Raw genomic sequence first — 10,780 nt, forward strand, 5'->3', positions numbered from 1 at the left:
TACAATTCCTTTGCATATCTAGTTGCATTTTCTTAATCCACTCATCCCTTGTAGGGCATCTGAGCTGGATACAGTAATTTCTTTTCTTTTCTTTTCTTTTTTTTTTGCCAATGCTGGGGCTTGAACTCAGGCTTGGGCACTATCCCTGAGCTTCTTTTGCTCAAGTCTACCACTTGAGCCATATCACCCTTCCAGCTTTATCTCTTTATGCAGTACTGAGAATCAAACCCAGGGCTTCATGTATGCTAGGCAAGCACTCTACCACTAAGCCACCTTCCCAGTCCCAGAAACAGAATTTTATATCTCAAGTGTCTTACAGGGATTATTAAGGAACACAGAATATACATGAAGCTGTTATGCTAGTACTCAATATACTTAATACTAGCTTTAAATGGTTATCATAAAAATAATATGACAAATAATATCCTCATGGAAAGGGGTTGTTAGTTATCTTTAATCTCCGTAATATCTGACTCTTCTATAATATTCACCCTCTGATTCTATAGCTACTGCTCCAGTGGTATCCAAGCCCACATGATTGAACTGAAGAGACTACAGGCAGGCTACTGAGACTGGTCATAGCCAGCAAAAGATTTTGAAAAGGAATCTTACAATGATGAGTCACTCTTTCTCAATTCAAATTCACTTCCTCCTAAAATCTAATAGCTGGAAAACCAAACAATTATTACTCATAGTAACCTTAACTTAAATAGGAAAGAAAATGGATTTTGATTCCCAGAGATAATTTTGTAATCTAGCAGCAGTGGAGGTGGTTGGTTGGTTGGTGGAACCCTATCTTGCAAAGATTCCAGGGAAAAAAGGGGTAAGAGGAAATCAAGGAGTGAGAAATATGTTACTCCCATTCCCTGGCTTTTAAGCCAAACCTGGAATCTAATATATCTTCACTTGTGGTCCCATTCTTGGTAGCCTAGGCCAGAATTGGCTCTGATCCTTAATAATTAGGTCACATTGACTTTGTGATGGGGCCAGTGGTCTCTTGGGTGTGTAAAGTTGGGCTGTCCTTGGAATACACCCTACCATCAAGGACTTTATACCACCTACAACAGAAAATCTGTTAGGATGTTAGCTTAAAACAAAGGAAAGAAGCAATTTTATTGCTAATACTGTGTCTTTCTACACAGGAGTTTTTAGTTCAGTGTTCTTGTGAGAGATAATACTCATGCCAACAATAATGAAGAATATTGTGAAATATCTGAAAAACAAACTTAATTTTTGGATGTGTCTTTGGCAGGAAGCATTCTGTGTTTTACCTCTCTGCCTATATGTGTCCTTTCTATCATTTCCAACAAATCTGATTCCATATTGTAGACCTTGCTAGACTTCCAGCTCACTCAGATTCAGAACATTGAAATAATTACAGATAAATCTTTTTAGGCCAGGTAATTACTACTTTGATTTACCTTATGGATTACATTAGGATTCATCTTGATGATCTCACTTAATTTCTTATATAAAGAACTTAATTTGTGACTTATAGAGACTATATAATACAGTTAAAACAGTGTATACTTTCATTTTGAAATAGATTGGATGATCAGTAAAATACAGTGGTCCTGAAACCTATTTACTTGCCCTTAAAGTGTACAGTAATATGTGTGTATAAACTTCTAATGTTCTTCTTGTTTGACGACAAATAATTTCATAAATTCAAATCCCTTGGTTAATGTAATTAAAAGTCTTACTCTTCGGAAGTAGTTTTTAACTGATGCCAGTATACCTATTGTATATTTAGGTACAACCTATTCACCATCAATACCTAAAAGGCCAGAAGCCAGGAAAAAGTTCTCTCCAAAAGGTCTCCAACAGTTGCCTTATACCAAATTTACCACATCTGAATATCCAGGCCAAGAAGAAATGAGATACCCTGTGAGGAAAACACTAACCACACTGATGTCTGCTAGAGAGACAAAGAACCCAGAAATGAAGGAAAAGGGGGAAGATGCCCATCCCAAGAACACACAGAGGGCAAAGCACGTGCCCTGTAGCAGCAGCTTCTGTAATGGGAGGGGAATATGCACAGTGGAAGGAAAGCTGAGAAGATGTAGCTGTCCAATGGAATATGGTGGACAAATGTGTGAAGAGCCAGCACAGGGACTTGTCTCTGGCTACACAGTTCTCACTGTAGCCATTGCCATACTGACTGTTCTAGTGGCCCTGGGAGCACTGGTGTACTGCAGAAGAAAACATAAACTGAAAAGGTGTGTATCTATCTGTTCATGCCTTCATGGGAGAGTTATATTCCAAAGAAGGCTTATATAAAATAAGATTAGTGGGATTGAAGATATAAAGTCACTATAAACATTTGAATCCTGAGGAAGTATTTAGGTGATGAATCGGTCTCACTGGTTACATGACTTAGAAAATAGGAATTGAAACTCTCTTCAAGTGAGACCCCCCCCAGACCAACAATATTATGTGTGATGTGAGGCATTTGTACAGAGGTGAAGTCTCAGGAATGAAATGCAGAGCTCCCCTTCAGTAAGAGAGCAAGTTCAGGGCTAGGAATGGGAGGAAATATTTGTTAGTATGAGTATTTGCTAGCTAGGGGAGCCATAACACAGATCCAGAGATGGGACATCATTAACACATAATGTATCTTCTCAGAGAAGGCTAGATGTTTAAGATCAAGGTATCAGCAGGATTCCTATCTTTTGTAGGTTCTCTCCTTGCTTTGCAGATGGCCAGTTTCTCTTTTGTCTTCACATATCACGGTGCTCAAATCTCCTCCTCCTCTTCCCATCTTCTTCCTCTGCTCCCTCCTCCTCCTTCTCTTCCTTCTTGGTGCCAGTACTAGGGCTTGGAATTCAAGGCTTTGCATTCTTATTTTGCTTTTTCACTGGAGGCTGGTGCTATACCCCTTGAGTTATAACTCCAGTTCCAGATTTTTCCTGGTTAATTGAAGATAAGAGTCTTGAGAAGTTGCCTGTCCAGACTGGCTTTAAACTTTGATGCTCAGATCTGTTTCCTAAGTAGCTAGCATTACTGGCACGTAGCTTACCACAATGTATCAGAAACCCTGTAGTACAGTCTAACTTATATGGATTTAGGGTATCTCAATATATTTCTCTACTGCCATAGCTTCACAGACTGAAAGATAGGCCAGGAGAATTGGCATATCTTTTCCTAAGTCAAGCTAGTTAGTATCTGATAATTGGTCAGCCTTTGGGCTCTGATCACATCCCTTCACACCTCATGTTCTCCTGCCATATTCCCTGCTCAGTTGGGTCCAGCTACCACTTACTTGTCCTTGGACTCCAGTTATTTACATTTCCTCCATTGAGAAGGGAGACCATTTCTTAAGTTAAGTGATTGCCTAGTAACACATAGCAATCTGCTCCAGTATTGCCCATTCCCAATTATTTGCTCTAATGGGAGATTATTAAAGTAGGGTACAGTTTCTATAACATTAACCTTTGATAAGAGGTAAGTTGACCTTTTGTAATGATACCCCAATCTCAGCTTCTGCCTCAAATAGCTACTTCTGACTTTCTTTGGTTTTAGGACATCAGCAAGAAATTTGGACCGTGATGAGGAAAATAAGCAAGAAGAAGAAAATTTAATGAATAGTGAGATTTTCGTGAATGAAGCCTATGATGAACAGGTATGTTGAGGAAGTTGGGTAAGTCTCTTTGAGGAAAATGAATTCTGGGATGCAGTTAAACAGTAACTCTTCTAAAAGTGTCCAGCTTTCAGAAAGTAGTTAATGTTTTCATTTTAACCTTGACTGTTTCTATTATGTGTATTAACCTACTGTGAGGCAACTCTTTCTTCAGGGTCTGGCTTGAATAAAGGTTGAATAGCTGAAACATGCATGGAACAGATTTGTATACTATAAGCAAGAATCTTGGCTTTTTGTCCATTTCTAAGGTCTCCATCCTATGGTAGAGTAGGGTAGGCTCTTTTACCCTAAGATATTAGTCCATTGTCATCTATACAATTTTGTGTGTGTGTGTGTGTGTGTATGTGTGTGTGTGCATGTGTGCATGAGTACTGGGGCTCGAACTCAGGCCTCAAGCTTTTTCTACTCACAGCTAGTGCTCTATCACTTGAGCCTCAGCTCTACTTCCAGTTTTTTTACTGGTCAAATTAAATGTAAGGGTCTCTCAGATTTGTTTGCCCAAGCTGGCTTCAAACCTCAATTCTCAGCTAGAATCATAGATGTGAAGCATCTCTATACTTTTCTACATCACATATAGAGATGTGAACTATCTCTATACTTTTGTTTTGTTTTAAAATAATGTATATTCTCTAACTTCAACTCTCCTTTCCACAGGACTTGCTAACTCCTTTGCAAACTGACTGATCTTATGCAAAAAAGAATTGAACCCGCCTCCAATTAAATAAAAATAAAACCTGCTTATGCATTTTATCGTGTGCTGTTTTAACTTCCGTAACAGTTTGTGATACATGTTAATTACTTGTTTAACTAATTTTTAAATTGGACAAATTTGTCTGGGTTTGTTAGTGAGTTTCAGAAAACTGAATATTCATAGGTATGATCAGAACTGTCTCCACGTAGTGTAGGTTGGAAGTCAGTCATAGGGTTTTCTAACGTAAGGTATCTATCCCAATACTAATTAGAAGCTCTAGAAGATTTGAATGTCAACTCTGGAGCTAACTTTGAGCTAGTTAAACTGCAGAATCTATTTTCCTAATTTTACCAGAAGTAGTGGTCACTTTGTCTTTAGGATAAGTTTCTGCAAAGTACCAAGTATTCACGTGTTATTTCCCTATTTTCTTCTTCTCTCCTATATACTTTACTAAGTTTGTACACATTGGCACTTAGAATTTATGAAAAGTCTTTCTCTTATGATGTTATTCAATCCTGAATTTAAAAGAGCAAGCAGATATACTTTATGGTTATGGAAACATGGTTTGTGTAAGTCTTATTTATAATGAAGTTAGTGATGCTACAGTTAGCAGCATGGAGTAGATGTACGCCAGGATTTATCTCAGGTAGCTCTCCCTGCTGGGGATGACCCATTGCTTGGCCTGCTAATGCCTCTGCTTGTCTTCCCAGGTTTCTACTGTGCTTACACCCAAGTAAAGAATAAAGAGTATTAAATTTATGATAGTAGATAAGGTCACAAAAAAGAGTCTGGTCTTAAACTTGGTTATAGCAACCTAGGCAAATCCCTTGGTATTGAACCTTTATCCTCAGTGCCAGAAATGAGATTATAAAAGTTTATATCATCAGGCCCATTGGATGTGGAAAGAAAATACATGTGCACGGCTCCACACAGCACCTGAATCTAATAGCATAAGTTTAAATAGTAATAAATCAACTTTGCTTGGAAGCTTTTTCTTGCTTGGATCTTTTCTTTTGTATTCAATGTCTTTCCGAATGAGTTTGTGTAGGCCAGGAAGTCCAGTGAGAAGTCCTCGACCTATGACTACAGGTACTATATAAAATAAACCATCCGTGTGTGTGTGTGCTGATCCTGGGGCTTGAACTCAGGGCCTGGGCACTGTCCTTGAGCTCTTATGCTCAAGGCTATTGCTCTACCACTTGAGCCACAGCTCTACTTCCAACTTTTTGGTGGTTAACTGGAGAAGAGATTCTCATGGACCTCCCTGCCCAGGCTGGCTTTAAGCCATGATCCTCAGATCTCAGCCCCCTGAGTAGCTGGGGTTACAGGGGTGAGCCTGTTTGCAAAATGTCATCTGCTGTGAACAGTGGAGACCTATGCAATGGGAGAGGGGGGTGACTTTGGGAGCACCTGGCAGCCCCTCCCACATCTTCCAGGGTGGATACACCACACCCATCCTTAATGAGGCCTGCAGCCTAGGAGAGCCAGCTTGGGGAACAGGCAGAGCAGCTGGGGAGAAAGCTTCCTGCCAGACTTCCCCAGGCCCTTTGGATCTCTAGGCAAACTTGAGTAATGGTAGAAAGAGTTGACAGATTAAATGGGGACACACAGTTCCAGTGCTGATGGGGAGAGTGGAAGTGGGTGTAATAGAGCATCCCGGATGGAAGAGCCTGAGGTGAGGTGGCAGAATACTCACGTAGGTGGGCTCCCTGCTGTGCGCAAGCCTGGCTGGCCAGTATCCCTTTAGGACAGATTCCCACCCACACAGGAAGCCCCACCCTGAGACTCTGCCTCCTCCAGCCTCTTGTCTCAGCCCACTCTCAGTATGTTCAGCAGAGAATGACCCTAACACCCACCCAGGCTTCCACCTCCTTCATGCTGTCCTTTATAGCAAAAAGAAGTGTTTTTTAAAAGGAACATTTCTTTAGATAGGGCAAAAAAAAATACTCAGTTTTAAAACTCAGTAAGAAAGTCTTAATCCTCAGAGTAAAGGTGTTTCACACATAAACCAATGGGGAATAGTTGTGGGTGGGGGTGGGTAAGACACACACAAAATGCTGGCTTTGTGTTTACCAGAGACTTCTCTAGACACACTTGGAAATGTGATTTGAGGAAGAGACAGAACTAGCTAGAAGCTTAGGGTCTTATATTGCCTGCTGTGTTCTGATTTCTCAAGCCCCTAATTGCTGTCTTTCAAAGTACTAGCTGAAATATCCCGGATGCCCCTTCTGCCTTTAATCTCTTTTCCACATAGCAAACCCTCAAAAACATCTGGGTGACAGAGGGCTCAAAGGCAACATTCACAGTCATCACCAGATGGGACTATAAATGCATCAGAGTACACTTAATGCTGGTCAACCTTAAGTGGGGTCCATGACCATCAGCACTGACCCCTGCTTCTAGCCACAGAGGAAATCAATTTTAGGGCTCCAGACCCAGGGAGGCAGAATCTACATTTGAGAAACAGACACAAAGTGCTGAGATCTAAGGATCTTGGTTCAAAGCCATCAGGGCAAGAAAGTCCATGAGACTCTCCAGTTAAGCAGCAAAAAGCCAGAAATGGAGTTCTGTCTCAAGTAGTAGAGCTCTAGCCATGAGAGAAAGTGCTAGGGGACAGGGCCCAAGCCCTGAGCTGAAGCCCTAGTACCAACTCTCTCTCTCTCTCTCTCTCTCTCTCTCTCTCTCTCTCTCTCTCTCTCTCTCTCTCTCTCTCTCTCTCTCTCTTTCTCTCTCTCTCTCTCTCTCTCTCTCTCTCTTCTCTCTCTCTCTCTCTCTCTCTCTCTCACACACACACACACACACACAGAGTCACAAAGTAATCTGCCTGCATATTAGAGTTGTGTCTCAAAAAGCAAATAGCACTAAAACATAGCGGGGGACTTGAATAGGTGTTATACCATCCATTGTACAAGCAGCTTGTGCTGTTTAACGAGTTCTATCACAGCTTTCTATTACTGGGGCCTATTGGACTGACCATTTGTACTTCTGAAGGATAGGTTTGGGAAGTGGGATTCAGCTCAGTTAAAGCACCTTGAAGTCAATAGCTTTGAATGAAAACCAGCCCTATGAAGACTTGTCTCTCATGGAACATAGAGCTGCCTACCTGTGACTTTGAGCCCCAGGGCAAGAAGTGGAAAAGATTTCTGCTCTCCCCTCAAGTGAAAACTGGTGCTCCTAGTTTTTCTTTTTTGACAATAGACTTGGCTGGCACAGAAAACAAAGCAACCAGGGATTGTGGTGGGGCCCCTTGGCTCCTTTTAGTAATCTTATGTGAAGAAGTGCAAAGATGTGAGTTCTAGATTTCAGAACGGTGCCCAGGCAGCCAGGAAACTGCTGGTAATGAATGCTGAAACTCCCCAAGGTAGTGCTGAGACAAATACGCTTTTATGAGCATACTGAAAATGATGTTTTAGGACTTTTATTTATAAATAACATATATATATATATATATATATATATATATGAACGCTAACCAAATGTGACTAACAGGTTTTATTTTGTAGAAAATATTCAATCTACTGTTTGCTGTGAGGTATCTATAGAATGGAACAATAATATAGTGTTAATGTCTTCATTCTTTTGGCTTCTTGAAAAGAAACTGGAACCACCTCAATTTCTCACCAAAATAAGTGATTTAAAAAAACACACAAGTTAAATCTTTTAGGGTTTGTCCTCCTACCTCATACTATTATGTATGCAGAAAGACATGTATCAGAGTCAACCAAGTTATTTCATTTTATAGAAGCCACTACCTCTGCTAAGCTTTGAATGACCCTAAGTTTAAGAGCCTCAAACCCAGGCAGTTACAGATTGCCCCTGGAGAGTTTTAAAGTTAACACTTTTATGAGTTATAAAGTAGGAAAAAAAACAATAACAGTAAAATCCATTAGTATTTTAGAATACTGTAGTTTCTAGGTGTTGTGTGTGCATATATGCCAGTATTGAAACTTGAACGTGTCCAGGGAGCTCTCTTTAGCTTTTTTTTTACTGAAGGCTAACACCCTACCACTTGCTCCACAGCTCCACTCTAGTCTTTTTGGTGGTGGATTTCACGGACTTCCTGCCAGGGTTGGCTTAGAACCATGATCCTCAGAACTCACAGCCTCTTGAGTAGCTAAGATTACAGTCCTGAGACACCAGCCACCCGTTGAATTTTTGTCTTGCCTTGTTGTTGTTGTTGTTGTTTTGAGCCTTGTTGACATTGAACCTGGTCCACCTGATTCAAAACGCCACCCGTTCCAGATCTCCTTCAACTTGTACCTGTGAGAAGCTTGTCATCCCACAAGAAGACCTGATCCCTCTGGACAGGAAAAGAAAACTGTATAAACCAAAGCTGAAAGAAACTTGAAATAAACGTCCCAAGAGTCTCGCGGGGCTACGGGGCAAGGGAGATCGCCCTCCAGACGCAGAGCTCCATCCATCTCCATGCCGGGAGAGCCGCAGACACAGCACACAGTTGAAGGCTGGGCCGAGTGGAAACCAGTCCTTCTTCACCCTTGGCCCCGGGATGGAGCCCGGAGCCGGGGTGAGACCCGGGCGACGTCTACAGGTCTGAGTCGCAGGGGAGCGAGCTGTGGCAGGGCCGCGTGCTGCGGGAGGAGGCGCCCTGCGAGGCGGCCGCCTGGGGCTCCCGCTCCCCGTCCAGCACGTCCACGGGGTTGGTGTAGGACCTGGGCGCGGGGCGCGGCATGGGAAAGCCCACCTTGAGTTTCCCGGGGGCGGCGGGCTCGGCGGCGGGCGGCGGGCGGTGCTGGCCCCCGCTGTAGTACTTGATGGCGGGTGGGAGCGCGGGCTCGGGCCAGTCCACGTAGACGGTGCTGATGCTGCTGCGGCGCGGGCCGGCGGGGGGCGCCTTGCGGCGGCAGCGCTCCTCGCACCAGGGCGCCCAGCTGAGCGCCAGCGAGAAGCCGCCCAGCAGCAGCAGGCAGCTGCCCAGGTAGCCCAGCACCAGGCTGTAACTCACCTGCACGGTGACCGGGCTGGCGGGGGCGGGCAGCACCGTGCGATCCCCCAAGAAGTGCGTGTACCATGAGACCGGGATGAGGCTGAAGAGGCCCGCGATGAAAAGCACCAGGCCCGACAGGCCGGCCAGCGCGAAGTGGGGCTCGTCCTGCCAGCAGCGCACACCCAGCGACGCCAGCAGCAGCCCCAGCGCGGCGACGGCCAGCGACGTGACCATCAGCGCCCGCGCCACGAGCACCGGCTGCGCCTCGAAGTAGCCCCACTCGTCGGGCTGGCCGCACTGGCGCTCGCGGCTGCTCTGCTCGCGGCACATGTCCCACAGGCCCTGGAACAGCACCACGTCCACGGGCTGGTCCAGGAACCCCTTCACCAGCCGCCAGCCCGGGGCCAGCGTGCTGATCAGGTTGAGCAGCAGCCCGCAGGGCGACAGCACCATGCCCAGCGTCATGACCACCGGCGTCCGCATCCTGGCACCGCTCACCTGCCGCCGTCTCCAAGCTCACCGAGGGCAGCGCCTGGCCGCGAGGCGGGCTGGCGGGGCTGCGCTCTGCGGTCTCGGGGCGAGCTGATCGGTGTCTCCGGCCCGGGGCCGTCCCCGCTCCGCCGCTCGCCCTTAGTCCCCTCCTCGCGCCCCGGCCGCTCCGCCCTCCCGCCGGGACACCGCGGTCCCTAATCGAAACCAGCTCGGAGGTAGGGCCGACCGAAACCGCGCGCCCGGGTGCGGCCCCTGGCGGCCAAGCCCAGCTCGGAGGGAGGGGCGCGCCACCGGGCGACCCGACCCCCCGGGCCCGGGGCGAGCGGGGACTCCGACACCCCACCCCGCAATCAGGCCCTCCTCTCCGCCCGGCCCCGGTGGCTCGGAGACCGAGCAAAGGTCTAAAGGTCTCCCCGCCCGGATTCCCCGAAGCCGCCCTCGGCCGCCCAGCTGGCCGTGGGCGGGGAAGGCAAAGGGGCGGTGCCGCTCCAGTTGCCCTACCTGCCCCCCCACCCCGGACACCTGTCGGGTGGCGGCGCGGCGTCCCCGCTACCCAGCGATCTCTCCGGGGAAAGTTTCTCCAGGCGTCTTTGCCCCGCGGACGGAGCTTGTCCGTCCCCTCCCGGCCGGCTCCAGAGCCGGGGGGTGAGGGTGGGGAACCCGAGGCCGGGGGTGCGCTGGGCAGATGGGCGCCAAAGGCCGCATCGGAGGAGAAGTGGGTCCCCAAAAGTTGCTGCACTCGTGTTGCTTGCTAAAAACTCGTTTAAAGGCTCCAGCTCCGGATTCAGTTTAAGTGAAAGCAATCTAGGGGGAGTGCATTTCTGGATGGACGGGTTATACGTGGGTTTTCTATTTCCAGGTGTGTGTGTGTGTGTGTGTGTGTGTGTGTGCGCGCGCGCGCGCGCGCGCGCGCGCGTGCGCGCTCGCTACTTAAGCACTGATTCAGTTTACTGAATTCAGTTTACTAAATTCAGTTTACTGTTGTATCCTACATAGGAGTTGTTTGCGTTCT

At 46.3% G+C, this 10,780-nt stretch overlaps 2 protein-coding genes across 2 annotated transcripts in view; one reads left to right on the plus strand and one right to left on the minus strand.

Moving 5' to 3' along the window:
* Positions 1 to 4,373, plus strand: part of LOC138823205 (low-density lipoprotein receptor-related protein 2-like) — a 45,577-nt gene extending 41,204 nt beyond the window's left edge. Inside the window, exons 31-33 of the mRNA XM_070016274.1 lie at positions 1,754 to 2,219; positions 3,523 to 3,622; positions 4,295 to 4,373. Coding sequence (XP_069872375.1) covers positions 1,754 to 2,219; positions 3,523 to 3,622; positions 4,295 to 4,324 — 596 coding nt within the window. The 3' untranslated portion in view covers positions 4,325 to 4,373. The remainder of the gene's footprint in view (positions 1 to 1,753; positions 2,220 to 3,522; positions 3,623 to 4,294) is intronic.
* A 3,380-nt stretch (positions 4,374 to 7,753) lies between these two features.
* On the minus strand, positions 7,754 to 10,269 carry Cldn23 (claudin 23). Its single transcript, XM_070016275.1, has one exon. It carries the CDS (start codon positions 9,757 to 9,759, stop codon positions 8,875 to 8,877), a length of 885 nt encoding a protein of 294 aa, XP_069872376.1. The 5' UTR covers positions 9,760 to 10,269; the 3' UTR covers positions 7,754 to 8,874.
* Positions 10,270 to 10,780: the final 511 nt, after the last annotated feature.

The sequence above is a fragment of the Dipodomys merriami genome, unplaced genomic scaffold (assembly GCF_024711535.1).
Source record: "Dipodomys merriami isolate MVZ:Mamm:240054 unplaced genomic scaffold, mDipMer1.0.p SCAF_12, whole genome shotgun sequence".
Lineage (NCBI taxonomy): Eukaryota > Metazoa > Chordata > Mammalia > Rodentia > Heteromyidae > Dipodomys > Dipodomys merriami.

Excerpts from the sequence above, each read along its gene's own strand:
- Cldn23 (XM_070016275.1), bottom strand. The coding sequence starts at position 9,759 with ATGCGGACGCCGGTGGTCATGACGCTGGGCATGGTGCTGTCGCCCTGC.